The sequence below is a fragment of the Emydura macquarii genome, unplaced genomic scaffold (assembly GCF_026122565.2).
Source record: "Emydura macquarii macquarii isolate MOO-44397 ecotype Brisbane River unplaced genomic scaffold, CSIRO-AGI_Emac_v2 contig_1348, whole genome shotgun sequence".
Classification (NCBI taxonomy): domain Eukaryota; kingdom Metazoa; phylum Chordata; order Testudines; family Chelidae; genus Emydura; species Emydura macquarii.
The window spans coordinates 1,464,452-1,481,142 of record NW_027131485.1 but is presented as its reverse complement, the minus strand read 5'-3'; the positions used below and the strand labels follow the sequence as shown (position 1 = coordinate 1,481,142).

General features: G+C 42.2%; 1 protein-coding gene across 7 annotated transcripts in view; it reads right to left on the bottom strand.

The window, feature by feature from the left end:
• Window positions 1-16,691, bottom strand: part of MAD1L1 (mitotic arrest deficient 1 like 1) — a 493,546-nt gene that overhangs the window by 471,324 nt on the left and 5,531 nt on the right. For all 7 annotated transcript variants that reach the window (XM_067550858.1, XM_067550856.1, XM_067550860.1 and 4 more), the window contains 6 exons: window positions 15,949-16,128; window positions 14,337-14,461; window positions 13,575-13,656; window positions 12,215-12,345; window positions 6,236-6,350; window positions 5,172-5,233 (listed from right to left, as the gene is read on the bottom strand). In XM_067550858.1, coding sequence (XP_067406959.1) covers window positions 5,172-5,233; window positions 6,236-6,350; window positions 12,215-12,345; window positions 13,575-13,656; window positions 14,337-14,461; window positions 15,949-16,128 — 695 coding nt within the window. The remainder of the gene's footprint in view (window positions 1-5,171; window positions 5,234-6,235; window positions 6,351-12,214; window positions 12,346-13,574; window positions 13,657-14,336; window positions 14,462-15,948; window positions 16,129-16,691) is intronic.

Here is a 16,691-nt window from a genome sequence, read left to right as displayed (position 1 = left end):
AGATTAGAAGTGATGGGGATAATCAATCCCTAGAACTCATGGAACATCATGATCTGATGTTGATTGAGCAGGCCGCCGCCTCCTCCTCTTCTTCCTGGCTTTCAATTTTTAGTACTGAAACAGTTTTTAAAAATTAGTTCTTCAACTCACTTGCATTCCTCTCCCTGCCACCCTTCATGTGATACTTGTCTTATACTGTAAATATTTTCAGCAAAGACCTGCCTTCCTGTATGTTTGTACAGGACCTAGATCAATGGGGCCCAAACCCTGATAGGAACGTCTAAGTACTAAGTATATTAAATAACACAACACTTCTCATTTGATATAACTATATAGGCTTCCCTCAGACTTCCGTTCCCACAGTTTCTCTCTCACCCCCACTTGACTACACAAACAGGCTACGACCTTTTCTCCTATGAAGAAAGATGGACACTGCTCTCTCCAGGGTCAGGTAGGCATGGGAACAGAAAGAAGGAAAAGAATCCTGGAGAGCAATGCAAAACACTCCATTGCCCTCCGATTCCAGGGCTAAGCAGGCAGACTTCTTTCATCGGACAGCGAAGCCCATGAAAGGAGGAACCAACAAACCACTTGGCAGTGCCGAGAGCTGGGTCACCCACAGCTCTGAAAGCTAGTTAACTAGAGAGAAGTTTGGATAAGCCTAAGCTGTCCCCACTTCATCGCTCCAGTCAGTCCTTCAGTGTCATAATCTTCCACAGCTTTAAGAGATTCATTCTACTGCACAGACACAGATCTGTAGAATTATCCTACTTGTGGTGCTCAGATTCAGAAATAAGAGAGAACACAACTGCCTGCTCTTCCCTCCCTGCACCAGTTCTCTTCAAAGAGAGAGATTTCTGGAGTGAGCAGAACCCCAGACTTCCTGTGGCTTCTCATTTGTGTTCCCCCATCTGACTGTAGGAATGTGCATAAACTTCCAGCAGTTTTTCCAGACAGTGTAGTCTCCTGTCTTTGAGAACAGACATGAGGTCACTTCACTAACCGTACAAGCAACAAACAGATGGGAACAGTTTTGTAGCCAGCCTGTCTTGGGATGTACCTGCTTTTTAAAACAAGCCACCTAAAGCACATCACCCTTATGCTAGTGCCGAGCAATTGCAACCAACATTCTGGGATGGAGCTGGCAGTGGAAAGCACTAAGCTGTGAGTGGTTACAGGTAGCTGAAGACAACAGCAGCTGAACACAGACAAGAGGCTAGTGCCAGAGTGAGCTGCCAGATGAGCTATAAACTTATTTAGATTAGTAGATTTACAGGGCAGAGACCTTGTCTGTGCATCTGTCAAGTGCTGCGTATGCTTTGAGCATTATATAAACAAAGAGCAATGGGAAGGAAAGAATGGGGGGATGATTAGATTTAAAAAACCATTTCCCTCTTAAGGATGATTCTGGGAGCTTAACAGTGAAGAAGAAGAGAACTAGACTTTGAACAAGTCTGGTAAGAGACAAAGGACAGGGAGTCAGGGAGAAAAATGAGGGCTGCTGAGACAGGTGAGAAACTGAGGTGTGTACTGCACTCTGTCACTGGAAAGACTGTGTGAATCTCTGATCACGTTCAAAATAGCTGCAACCAACAGGAACTTGCTAGACACACACACAGAGAATGATCACATTAGTGTGGTTTTAAAACAGATTTTAAAACATTTAATTTTAACAAGACAACAACTTTAATTAGACTAATGCCTGACCTTTTTAAGGTGCCCAACTGATGTTTGTACAGGAGGAGTCAAAGCAGGCCAGAATGGAGTGAAATCTATTTTCTTCTGATACAAGAGAAAGTTTGCCATCTAGTGGGCAGCCTCACACTGACATCAAAATTAACTGCATTTCTTTTTACACACCCAGAAAGCCCACACCCTTCTAGAAACACTATTGTTCAACTAAAATAATTTCTTGCCTGACATTTGCAAAGATTTTAGAAGGTGTCTCTAAGGCTATAATGCCCACTGGTGAAGCAAAAGTTCATTGAAGTGTATGAAAGTTTTGTACTGGTGCCCCTCTCTAAGTCCTTCTCTGAAAATAACCAACCACCTGGTCACCCAATCCCCAGTGTTCTGTAAAAATATACTGTCATCAATGCACCAGGGAGAGAAAGAGAGAGATACAGAATAAGACAAACACAGTTTAACACAGAACAACAGAATCACAAGCTCATTCCTAGCAATGAAGAGTTACAATAGTTTGTATCAGCCAGCAGTGCCCCTTCTGAAGAGAGCAACCTGTAAAGCAAATAAAGAGGCTCTCTCATACAGAGCAAGCAGATTTCAGCTTTCAAATTTTAAAACACTTTGCCTTCTGCAGATGAAAACTGATGTTGCAGAACTGTAGATTTGGGATAACTGAAGGCTTAGCTTAAGAGTCCCTGGCCGTCCATGGCAATGTAAATAAAAGGGAACAAACAAAATACTGAGGGATTTCCTGCAAACTCAAACTACACTACTCTTAAGAAACAGATGAAAAGGAACAGTGGAAGGACAACACAAAACAATTTAGAGCTAGAGACAATATCAGCCAGTCTTCTATAATTTCTAATGCTTAGGCGAGGAGGAAATCACAGGTTTCAAAAAGAACGGAACTGACTCCAATCACCTGTTTGAGATGGCAACAATTCGGAACTCGTGGTCATGGACTACAGTATAGGGAAAGCTACCTTTGAGTAAGGTATCTAGTTTTTGCACTTTATAGTTTACCCGTATTTCCCCATGTATAAGATGCACCTTAATTTTGAGGCCCAAAATTTGAAAAAAAAATGTATTACGGTACATCACCGGCAAAGCTTCGCAGGGGTGGGAGGAAGGGCCCATTCGGCGGCGGCGCGCGTACCACCCGGCCCTGGGGTAAGTGCCACTGTATAAGACGCACCCAGTTTTTAGACCCCAAATTTTTCGAAAAAAGGTGCATCTTATACATGGGGAAATACGGTATTTCCCCTAAAGGGGAAGGACTGGAAGATAACCCCCAAATCTCCCAAAAACTCCCCAAAAAAGATAGGCACAGAGATGTTTGGCTTAACACTCATGCCCCCTCCCTTCCAAATATTATTAGATAAAATTACACACCAAAAGTCCCGCTCATAAACTAATAAGACAGGTAACCTGTGGGGACCAGACAATCAGTGAACAGAAGTAATTGCAAGCAGACATAGAACAGAAGCCCTTTAGGACAGCTGGAGGAAATGAGAAACCATCCTCCCCCAGAAAGCCAGAGGCTGTGCACTCTTCCCCTGCATTCCATGTATAAATGGAGGAAGTAATAAGAAGAGATACAGGGACATAATGCATTCCCTTTCTTCCTGCTTATATAGTTATTAGCAGACAGACAAGCACATTGCATTGCTCTTTGGGATAACCATCCAGCTGTTCCCATTCTCTCCTACTCACTGTCTAGCAATTAACTCTCCTCAAGCTTTCACAAGAGGTACGCTCCAGGAATATGACAGGGACAATGATCTCCCTTTATACTTGTTCTCGTATTCCTGGCTGAAAATGAACATAATTCATCCTGAAAGAATCTTGGATAAAAATCTTGCCCCAATTTCACTGGATACAATCACATGCAAAAGGTGATTTTCTTGAGAGCCATTTGTTCTTCTGTACAAAGAAACACCCTTAATAGTACTAAACAATGCGGCACAATCAAAATCCTCACTAACACTTTGCATCAAATATTCTGATTTCAAATGGAGAGGTTATCAGACTTCAGCAGGAAGAGTCACTTGGTTCCATTTCCTTCGTACTGTGAAATTACCTCATTAAACCTTTAACAGCTTGATGTAAGTAAAAGCTTCAATGCCATTGCCTGACAGAGAGAAAGTTTGGTGGGAAGAACTCAGTACTTCACTCTCCTGCCACTGGAGACATGATGCAAATCTGAACATATGCATCCTGAGCAGAGGCAGGAGAGAGTCTCAGCAGTGCTATCTACCTATGTACATTAAGGAACAGGTAACTGATCAATCACACATACTGAACACCACCACAGAGAATTATAAGAAAACCAAGGGGACATTTTTGTTGGAGACACTTTTACCTAAAATAGCAGTGTACCCAATATAGAATCCCAAATCCAAACACGCCTAGGCCCAAATTATCCCACAATTTTGCATGCACAACTTTCACTGTTTTTGTTTGTTGTGCAGATGCAATTGATGGGATCAAAGCAAGGGCCTGGTAGGGGAAGTTTGGATCTGGGGTAAAAGTTGCAGGTCAAGCCTAATTCTTGTACAAAGCTTAGATCTCCATACAAGGATGCTGACAGGAAAGCAGTTATTTTGGGCAAAACCCCTCTTCCCACCAATAAGCACAATCAGACCTGAAACATTTAGAGAACTACATTCCTTGCAAGAGTGACACATAAGTATGGCCCTAATTTCACAGAGGACCCTTCTTGCAAAGAAACAGCTATTCCTGGGAAGAAGATGCAGCATGTCCCACTCTTTGGTTATGTCACATATAAATTAGAAGAGCCAGAACTGTGATCTAGTTCGATGCTAAAAGATGTCGATCTCTGTATCTACAGTGTTACACATCAGCCCTCTCTTTAACTAGTGCTACAATCATTTCACTGTCACTAAAGACATTGTCACTGCACCAGAAAATGTTTATTGCACCTCTACCAGCATATAAAACACAAGATAGTAAGAGAAAGGGCTGTTAAGTTAAGTTACGACTTTAGAAAATAACATGTCAAGCCAACCTAATTCAGTATTCCTGAGATTTCATTACAGGAATATTTACAATAATGCATCACAGGCTCATATAAATGACTTGCCATATATCTCACAGAACTCTATAAGCTTAATATGGTCACACTAAGTCAATTCATTCCAAATATGAATGTAGTTATATGCAAGAAGTTTAGAGAACTAAGGGCCGAACCAGCTCGCCGCCTGCATATATCTCAAAGGGATTGGGTCAGGCTGTTAGTCACCAGTTCACAAATTAATCCCAACAAAGGTACTGTATAACTGTTTGTATTTACTAAGGTATAATCATATATACTTTATAACAGTGAGAGAGAGGAGAGCCAACATACAAATTTGCTATGGGAGCACAGATAAGGTAGACAGCCTGACAAGCGTACGCCATCAAGATCACTAAGTAGTAAAGCAAGTGGAACAGATGGTTAAACTCCATCAGCTCTCGGCACCTACCTGATATTTAAGCCAGTGCTCTGGTCCAGTTTTTCCCAGCTTTTCAACTTTCCCAAAAGTTTCTAGGGAGGAGGCCAAAAGAAGTCATTAAAGAAACCCAAATGAGCGTTCTTACATCTCAACTCCTATGGCTGCATTTTCCATTCCTTCCAACTCAGCCTTTCCCACTTTCTTCCTATTGACTTTATCATGTATGCATGGCCCACCACTGTTGGAGCATCATTGTGTGTCCCCAAGACACTATTAACTGGAACATTAATCCTCCCAACCACCACAGTTACATTGCACCAATGCACATTTCATCCATGCACCATTTCTGTGCCATCCATTATCTATCCTTGTGAATTAACCTCCACTGTACTCTGTTACTATAGAGACCAAAGAAATTAAAGCGGTATTCCAAACATCTCAATTCCATACCAGCTGCTGTGCTCACTTCTCCTCCCAAAGGGATAAGCATCACAACTCTCTATGCTTTCAATTCCAGTATCAGACAGGATCTCCCAAGTCAGATCTAGCCCTTACACTAGCTCTGCACCCCAAAATTTTTCATGACCACATAATTATCTTGAAAAATCACTTTACCTTTGATTGAGGGTGGATTGGAAGGGATGCTGCTGACAACAGCAAGACAAAGAAATCAATTGTATTGATACAAGACTGTGTGCGGCCCCTTCTACCAGCAGCTGTGATCTGAGGGTATGACACAGGCTCCCATTATGTGTCTGTCATATACTATCACCTCTGGGAAGCACTTAGGAACCAAAAGGACATTCATGGGTGGGGGAAGGTGAAAAGAAGATGCCACAATGAAGAGGGGCTGTTTCTTAAAGAAGTCTTTAAGATAGAGTTTTGTGTTTCTCTCATTATGAACATTCCCCTCACATTGGTACTCTACATCTTAGGATATATCTTGGGGTTTGACCAGTTTGTACCCAGGAACCACAGCAGTCACTGTCGACACCCTTATTCTGTCTAGAGGAACTAAAGATCCCTAAAAGCCCACACAAGCAAGAGCAGTAGACCCAACTCCACTTGTACAGCAAGAGTTCTTGGCTCCTCACCTCATTCTCCAATTCGAGGGTCACTACCTCTGCCTGAACCTTCTCACAACGCTCCAGCTTTTTCTGGAGACCTTCCACCTCCTCTCTGAGTAACCCATTGTTTTCCTTCATTTCCCTGAGAAAAACAAAAAGGGCAAAGCCATTAAAAAGCCACACAATAACTCAAAACCCTTGTGCAAACTCCTGGATATACACACAATTACAGGGAAGCATAATACATTGAACAAGCCATTATGACACTGTGCCAAACTGGTAACTTTCTATAATCTTTGATAGGGGAGTTTGAGTTGCCTTTATGGGCAGTGGGTGAGTTTTGTGGAGTTGTGTGTGTTTGTTTCGGTTTGTTTTTGGCTGTTGTTTTCTTCCCCTGCAGTATGCAGGAGCTGGTACTGGGTGGTGTACTGAGATCAGCTGACCCTAATTAGGGGCCCTATAAAGGCAGCCACACAAGCAGGCAGCAGCACAGCTGCAGCGGCACAGGAGCCAGCAAACAGAGCTGAAAACAGAAGAGTTTGCAAGGGGAGTTTGAGGAAGGGGTGTGGGATGTTCTGGTATTGTTGAGGTGCTCGTTGGGGGTTGTTTTGGTGGGTTTTTTGTTTTTGTGTCTCTCACTGATGGGAACTAGGAGGAAAGGCTATGACAGACACAGAGGCGGTAGTGGTATTCACCCAAACAGTGGAAAAGACCATGAAGATGACTGGATGTGGAAGCTGCGGGATGTACATCATCCTGGAGGGAGTACCTCAGAAGAGCTTCATTTGTATGAAGTGCCACCTCATAGAGCAAATGGAAAATAAGATTCAAGAGTTGGAGATGCAGGTCAAAACTCTAGTTGAATATAGAAGGGGGTTCAAGCAGATGATGGAGCAAAGGAATGAGGAGGCTGAAGGGAAAACCCCAGATCTGCAGATGGAAGCAGGACCAATGCAGCCTGAATGGAGAATGCTGGGTGAGGAAAGTGGCCAATGGAAGCATGTGGCTGTGAGAACCCAGCAGAGGAAAAGACAGGCTAAAGAAGGAGAAATAGAGCTCAGAAAGGTCTGTGGAGTTCGAAAATGAGGACGGGGCACAGCAGGTGCTTGCTGAAGGTGGGAAGGCAAGGAAGAAGATAAGAGCAGCTAGTCCTATACAAAAAGTGCATGAGCCAATGGAGATACCACCAAATAAGAGCCCCAGGAGGATACAGGAACGGTTGAGGAGGAGAATAGTAGATGAGAGAACTTGCAGCCAGAAAGAAAAGGATAGGCCGGAGAATCGCACTGTTACCAGGAAAAGGCAGGTCTATGTGATTGGGGACTCCCTACCAAGGAGAACAGACAGGCCTGTAACCAGAGCTGATCCAGAGAACAGAAGAGTGTGCTGTCTGCCAGGTGCTATGATACAGGATGTGGACTTGAGGCTGAAGAGGATCCTAAGGGGAGTGGAAAAGAATCCACTGATTGTCCTTCATGTGGGTACAAATGATATAGCTAGATTCTTGCTGGAACGTATCAAAAGAGACCATGCCAGGCTGGGGAAGACTCTTAAGGAAATCGAGGCTCAGGTGATCTTCAGTGGGATTCTGCCTGTCCCTAGAGGAGGACAACAAAGGTGTGACAAGATTCTGATGATCAACAGATGGCTCAGGCAATGGTGCTATAAGGAGGGCTTTGGGATGTATGGTCACTGGGATGCATTCATGGACAGAGGACTGTTCTCTTGGGATGGACTTCACCTGAGTAGGGAGGGAAATACACTTCTAAGATGGAGGCTGGCAAAACTGATTAAGGAGCTTTAAAACTAGGGAGCTGGGGGAGATGGTTGGGAGATGCCCCGATAATCTCCACACCTGATTTTAGCATTGAGAGGGAGGAAAATGAAGTAAGAAAGGACACAAAAATGGGGAGCAGAATGGACATTAAGAGGAAGGGTAGTGTAGATACCAGTCTAATAGACGATATTGGCAGTAGAATGATTGTGCCAAATCAGGTGAAAAACGTCAGCAAAGCCAAACAGCAAAAATTAAGATGTTTGTATACCAATGCAAGGAGCCTGAGGTAACAAAATGGAGGAACTAGAGCAACTGGTAGAGGAAGTGAAACCAGATATTATAGGGATAACAGAAACATGGTGGAATAGTAGTCATGACTGGTGTACAAGCATTGAAGTGTATGTGCTGTTTAGGAAAGACAGATATAAAGGCAAAGGTGATAGAGTAGCATTGTATATCCATGATGAGATAGACTGTAAAGAAATTAGAAGTGATGGAATTGATAAGACAGAATCCGTCTGGGCGAAAATCACATTGTGGAAGAAAGCTACAAGAGCTTCCCCTGGGATAGTGCTATCTGAAGCCTGCATCCCAAGGAAGGGGAAAAAATTCATAGGCAAGAGTTGTAGACAAAACTGGATGAGTAAGTATCGCAGACAGGTGATTAAGAGAAAGCAGAAAGGCAACAAGGAGTGGAAGATTGGGGAACTGGGGGGGGTCAGCAAGGAAAGCTACGTCTTGTAGGTCAGAACATATAGAGATAAAGTGAGAAAGGACAAAAGCCAAGTAGAGTTGGACCTTGCAAAGGGAATAGAAACCAATAGTAAAAGGTTCTAAAGCCATATAAATAGGAAGAAAGCAAAGAAAGAAGTAGTGGGACCACTAAGCACTGAGGATGGGGTGGAGGTTAAGGATAATCTAGGCATGGCCAAATATCTAAACAAATACTTTGCCTCCATTTTTAATGTGGTTAATGATGAGCTTGGGGTTAGTGGTAGGGTGGCTAATAGGAATGAAGATATGGAGGCAGAAGTTACCACATCCAAAGTAGAAGCCAAACTCGAATAGTTTAATGGGACTAAATCGGGGGGACCAGATAATCTCCATCCAAGAATATTAAAGGAACTAGCACATGAAATTGCAAGCCCATTAGCAAGGATTTTTAATTAATCTGTATAACTGGAGAATTGCTAACATAGTTCCTATTTTTAAGAAAGGGAAAAAAGTGCTCTGGGTAACTAGAGGCCTGTTAGTTTGACCTTAGTAGCATGCAGTCTTGGAAAAATTTTGAGAGAGAAAGTAGTTAAGGACATAGAGGTTAACAGTAATTGGGATAAAATACAACATGGCTTTACAAAAGGTAGATCATGCCAGATCAACCTGATCTCCTTTTTTGAGAAGATAACAGACTTTTTAGACAAAGGGAATGCAGTGGATCTAATTTACCCATATTTCAGTAAGGAATTTGATACGGTTTCACATGGGGAATTATTAGTTAAATTGGAAAAGATGGGGATTAATATGAAAATTGAAAGGTGGATAAGGAACTGGTTGAAAGGGAGACTACAACAGGGTGATACTGAAAGGTGAACTGTCAGGCTGGAGTGAGGTTACTAATGGAGTTCCTCAGTGATAGGTCTTGGGACCGATCCTATTTAACCTTTTTATTACTGACCTTGGCACAAAAAGAGGGAACGAGCTAATAAAGTTTGCAGATGACACAAATTTTGAAAGTATTGCCAATACAGAGAAGGATCGGAATATCATACAGGAAGATCTGGATGACCTTGTAAACTGGAGTAATAGAAATAGGATGAAATTTAATAGTGGAAAGTGCAAAGTCATGCATTTAGGGACTAATAAGAATTTCTGCTATAAGCTGGCGATGCATCAGTTGGAAGTGACAGAGGAGGAGAAGGACCTTGGCGTATTGGTTGATCATAGGATGACTATGAGTCACCAATGTGATGTGACCGTGAAAAAAGGTAATGCAGTCCTTGGATGTATCAGATGAGGTATTTCCAGTAGAGATAGGGAGGTGTTAGTTCTGTTATACAATGCGCTGGTGAGACCTCATCTGAAAAATTGTGTGCAGTTCTGTCCCCCAAGTTTAAGAAAGATTAACCCAAACTGGAATAGGTGCAGCGAAGGACTACTAGGATGATCCGAGGAATGGAAAACCTGCTTTATGAGATGAGACTCAAAGAGCTTGACTTGTTTAGTCTAACCAAAAGAAGGTTGAGTGGAGATATGATTGCTCTCTATAAAAACATCAGAGTGATAAATACCAGGAAGGGAGAGGAATTATTTAAGTTCAGCGCCAATGTGCACACAAGAACTAATGGATATAAAGTGGCCATCAGGAAGTTTAGACTTGAAATTAGATGCAGGCTTCTAACCATCAGAGGAGTGATGTTCTGGAATAGCCTTCCAAGGGGTGCTGTGGGGGCAAAAAACCTAGCTGGCTTCAAAACTAAGCTTGATAAATTTATGGAGGGGATGGTACGATGGGACAGTCTAATTGGGCAGTTGACTGATCTTTGACTACTGGTGGTACATATGCCAATTGCCTGTGAAGGGATGTTAGATGTGGTGGGTTCTGAATTATTACAGAGAATTCTTTCTTGGGTGTCTGGCTGGTGAGTCTTGTCCACATGCTCAGGGTTTAACTGATCACCATATTTGGGTTTGGGAAGGAATTTTCCCCAGGGAAAGGCTCTGAGGGTTTTTCACCTTCCTCTGTAGCATGGGGCACAGCTCACTTGGTGGTGGATTCTCTGTACCTTAAAGTCTTTAAACCATGATTTGAGGACTTTAATAACTCAGTCATAGGTCAGGGGTCTATTACAGGAGTGGATGGGTGAGGTTCTGTGGCCTGCATTGTGCAGGAGGTCAGACTAGATGATCTTATTGGTCCCTTCTGACCTTAGAGTCTATGAAGAGGCAGTGTTCACTAGACTGAGTTTTTCCACTCCAAAATTCCCTGAGTTGTGTCCAAACATATTAAAGTTTCATACCACCTTCACCGATTGCACAAAAATAGAATTTAAAGTAACACAACAGCCTTGACATTATGATCCAAAGTCAATATAATGCAGGTCTAGGATGCAGCAAGTAGGGAAACTGGCAAGAGTTCGTGCTCTTATCCATTTTCAGATAGTAAGATTTCTTCAGCCCTGAGTTTATCTTACTATAAGTTTTGTGGAGGTGCATTAGTCAGCCCAATTGTGTCAAAAATAAGACAGCTAATCTTTCAACGTGTTTCTGTTTCCACTCAATTACGATACATTTCCAGTTGCAAAGAGGAGTGCATGGCGGCACTTGGAGAGTTTCCATGACAAATGGTCATTGAATGGAGGTGGTCCACATACATCAAGAGCAAAGATAAAGGAGACTGCTTAGACTCTAGTCTTCTAAATTGGGGTAATGGGAAGTTGGCAAGATCAGATGCTCATGTACTTCAGACTTTTTGTTTGTTTACATAGAGATTGAAATTAAACTCTCTCCTGATTACAGCATATGAAAATTACTTTTGTGCAAGGTTACACCATAGCACAGGACAACAGAGAGTTTCAAAAAAACCACTTTGGAAACCCATAAAGCAAATTCCAAAAGAGGCAGCACCAGAGCAGTTCATAAACTTCAGCAGCCAACCTTTCAAAATGATATATTGGCACAAAAACCCTTTACATTAATGGAAATGCTGACTGGCTGATCACAAAATAAGAATTTAAAAGCCTTGCCAAGATATTACAGGGATAGGCATGTTAGAAATGTCTTGAGATTGAAGAGATAGCCCATCACAAATCCATACAAAAAGGATTTATTATCAGCAAGTATGTTTAGTATCAGATCCCTCTACTATCTCCTCTTTACTATCCACAACCTTCCCTTTGATCCAAGCTAGAAGGTAAATATGTCTCATCTTTCCATGACAAATCATCATTTCATGATGTCCTTACTTTGTGCAAAAGGAGATTATCCAGAACCCTCCAAATCACAATAACTAGTAACCATTACAACACTGGCTCAATCTCATACACAGTAGATACAGAAGACCTTTAAACTTCCTTCCACAGCATCCTATCTGGAAATTTCCATTCTGTATAACACACTATGCTGCAAAGAACCAGGGACAGAAAATGATAGCCATTGGGGGATGGACTGGAGCAGAAGATAGCCATTCTTGACATATGCCCCTGTATTGAAGGCAGATCTTTCCTTCTCACCTGAAGTAGGCATTATCCTCCCTGAGCTGCAGCAGCTCCTGCTCCATCTTTGGGAATCGGGCCAGCTCTGCTTTCATGTTCTTCACAATTGCAGCATCTTGCTCTTGCAGGGAGAGCTTCTGTTCCAGATCCTGGAAGGCAAGTGATGACACAAGAAGACAATTGAGTTTAGCTCAGGAAGGCTCTGAGTTACCTCTACACTGGACTGCTAAGCCTGTCCAAAGCCTCTTCTAGCACTCTCTCCACCCTTACATTAACTCCAACATATATCAGAAATTGGCTCTGTTACATTTAAAAGGACATCTGCCCTCCATCTTACACATGAATTCCCTATTAGCCAAGGAGTAATAAGCCAAAGGTCGGCTCTTCTCACCCACCATAAGGTAAGATATATGAGAAATTAGTACTCTGATGGACTTATTAGGAGTGGACAGAAACGACACACAATGGAGACAGAGAGCAACAAGCAGCCCACGCTTTCTTCATGTTGGCATACCCCCAACCCCATTGTTTTTTCCAGCAAGCTAAGAATTTATTTAGAGCAGTACTGCAGTTTGTTTTCCTCTTTCCCCATCTCTCCTTCCAGTCACTCTGTCTGCTGTAGAAGTTTATTTTGATGCATCCCAGCACAACTGGTAATGCTGCTGCCCTACAGTCTCATTCGACTCAGTGCCAACCACAGGAAATTCCACAATCAGCAGTCCCTCAAAGGCAAGTTTAATTTTCTCCATCTGGTTTTTTCTCTCCTGCCCATCTCCACAGAAGAGAATCACTCCTAAGTGGCCTACAAGTTAATTTGCCAGGACAGAGGGCATCTCCATACTTCCCCTAACAAGTCAACCGGCAAGCAAAAGTATTGCAGCTAACTGTACTTCATCTACATATTAAAAATAATACTCTGACTCCAGTGAAAGGATTTCCCCAGGAGCAGGAACTGAGCTCAGAGTTGTAAGGCTCACCAGCTGCTATGAAAAAACAAACATGTCTATTAGCATTGTGCCAGATCCCTGAGTGACCAGACAAGCCCAGGCGAAGCTTACATCCAAATAGTCTGCTCTATAAGGGTATAAAGCAGTTATCTACACAGAAGGGATCTGTACAGCTTCTGACCAGTTGGACTCTCTGATACAGAAAAATGAAGAGCGTTAGGTAAGTGCTGAATATTATAAACTGTATAATCCACTCTTCTAATTTCCATGCCTTGAAATCTGAATTTAGCCAACTTCATCTCTACCCAGCTAACAGGCAAGCCACTTATATGACAGAATGGCTCTCTGTTTCTGTAAGGATATCTTTTTCAGATGTTTTTCCATGTAAAAATGAAAAGCAGACCCTCAGCATGGGTCACAAACTCTCTCACCTTAATCTTCTGCTCTTGTTCTGCCAGCAGGGACTGGCTTCCTTGCAGCAACTGGATTTGCTGGCTGGCCTCCTGACATTTTCTATTTTATGCAGACACAAGAGATTAATTTACATACAAGAATCGCTTAATGGGAACAATCTACACAGAGGTATATTAGAGGCACAGATTTAGTCAAGCATCGGTAACCACCATGACCACAAACTGTTGTGCTGTAGAACTGCACCCAGGACCTCGGTTCTGGGGCAACTGGGATATCCAGTGTGGAGACAGATTACCTCTATTTAGGAAAGCAGGAATATTTTTCTTATAAAAAAATACTGATTCCTTATATTCATAGAGACACTCGTGATCAAGTTATCCCCAAGCCCACACCAACAAATACATGAGTGTTTTACATAAAGAGTCATTTAAACCTTGGTCCTAAAAAGGAGTGTTAGAGCATGGAGCTGAAAGAGGAGAATGTAGCAGGCAGACACACACACCTCGTCAGATCTTCTAGTCACCCCTCAACTACACATAGTACAAAATCAAGTTATCAACATGAATATGAGAAGTAAGGGAGGTTTAAGTGTTTCTTTTCTAAAGTAGAATTAAATTGCTGCTCAGAGCTAGTTTCCAGCAAATTTTATAACCTGCACATCCAGATCAAAGAAGCACTTTGAACAGCAAAAATAAAAAGCTGTTAAATTTTCTGAATGACAGCAGCTGCAGAAGACTGAAGGTTTGTGTTTTCCTGGCAGTGGCTGATCCCTTACTCACTTGCGTTGCACATCCAGCTGTTCCATCAGCTCCTGTTTCTGAGATTCCTGGCTTGTCATTTGCATCTCCTGATTCATTAAACTCCACTGCAACTCAGATATTTTTCCCTTCAATACGCTGATCATCTGGAGCCACAGAAAGAAGGGAAAGAATAAACAACACACGAATAGACCAATGGCCCTCCAAGCTGAACATTATGGAATGCACACTGCTGAAATCAAATAACTGATGAATGTGAAATAGTGAATCTAGAAATAATCTACAATAAAACCTGCAAACCCACCTCAGAACAAAGGCAAAGAAAATTTTTTGCTTGCTTTCATCTTCCCCTGAAATTGTCATTTCCATTATCCATTGTGTGACCTCAAAATGGAATGCAAAAAGAAAGCTTCAAAGCCAAAACCTATGCTCACAAGAGGATCTGTCTTACAGTTGACAATTATCCCACCATCCGCACATTCCTAACCAGTGGGGTTTCAAAATAGAGACCCAAAAATTTTCAATCAGGCAATAGCAGAGACAAATCCTCAGTAGAGGTGTAGCTACCATGGTGATTGGCACAAGGAACAGATGTGGCTAAGACAATATCAACACCACAGCAGCATTTGTCATTACACCTTTACTAAGCTATTAGCTCAGCTCTCACTCTCCCAGACTCACTCAGGATACACAAACAGAAGGACAAACATTAGTACTGCCAAGTCTGAAATAAACTAGTTGACTGACAAATCTCTTATAGCAAATATAGCAAGCAAAGCAGAGGAAGGGACTTAAGTTTGAAGAACAAGCCACATCGGTTGGAATAACCATTATTTACCGGACCCTCATGCCTCACACCCACCTTTAGCATTCTGAAACTCATCATATAGCACCCAAAATGTGTTAGGTGCTTTAAAGAGACAAGATCCCTGCCCCAAATTTGAGAGATGTGGTAATAAAAGTGGCATAGAAATAGGTCAGTTGTAGGGACTCCAAATTATTGGTTTAGTTTTTATCCAACCTCCAACGAAGTTTTCCTACTTTTATTGCCACAAATTCCAATTGGTAAGTTAAATCTACTCACTTGAAGCTCTCCTCCTGGTTCTTAAATCCTTGGCCTTTTGGGTGCTTAACTAACAAATGTTAGTAAAGGAAGTTTCCATTTAAAATATATTTGGAAGAGCTCCCCTCCAGGTAGTTTTGTTCCCACCTACATCTCAGCTCCTCCAACTCTCCTGCTCATTTTCTTCACGCACTAGGCTCCTTCTCACCCTACTACTCCCTTCATTGCTTTTCTCCACTCTCCACTTCATGTCTTCTATCCTGATTTCCCCCATGCTCAGAACACTCTCCTGCCCTTGCCTTCCAACTGTCTTTCTCCTCCAAATCCACCTCTCCAAGCAATGTCATCTGATTATTAATCCCAACATCCGCCTTTCCAGAACTGTTATCCTGTCTCCTGTCCTGTTTGCACTGTAAACTCTTTGGGATAGAGGACATATCTCATCTATGTTTGTTAATCACAGTATACACTGTGGTTCTAATTGTTGTAACAAGAGTTCATTGCTCTGATTCCAGATGATCCTCAAGTCACCTAGAGCACTGGGTGAAATAAGAAATGCTCTGCTCTTACTTCATTAGCTTCAGTCAGTTTGCTCTCCTTCTCCTGCAGCTTCTTGCTCACAGTCTCCATGCTCTTCTTATAGGTTTTATTCATCTCCATTTGTTCCTTCAGCTTAGCCTCGGCCTCCACTTCCTTTTCCTGATAGTGCTTTATGCGTGTGAGGAGCTCCTGATTACGGTCAGCCTCTCGCTAGAGAAGGGAAAATGCAAAGGGACTTCACCATTCTGGTTCTTTCTTCTTATGAAGACACTGTCCTTTCCTCCTCACCCCCATCCTCTCTATGGTCCCACAAGCATCTCCATCAACCAATCTTTTCAGAGCCAAGCTCTTTACTCCCTCTCACTGGCAAAGCTAGTATCTTACCGGCAATTGCTCAATGGCAGGGAAATGAAAAATAGGGAAATAGAGCCAGAGAATTACTGGACAGATTCCAAGCAGATCGTGAACTGATGTTAGAACACAGAGTTGGCTTCAAGGTTTGCACAGCATAATTTACATCAGCTCAAACGTGAAAACCTTGGATACACCAATTACCCATGCACAACAAGTTTATTTCACTGAGCCTGGGACCTTAATATCTGGAGAAACAAGATTCTTTGAAATTTCTATTTGCATGAGAGCATTTTAAGTCTAAAATATTTTAATCATAAATAAGTCAACTTTAAACACACAGCATAAACCTGTGCAACAAAACCACCAACAAGGAGGGGGCAGATTTAGTTTTTTTCAGCCAGATTCTTTATTTTATTGGC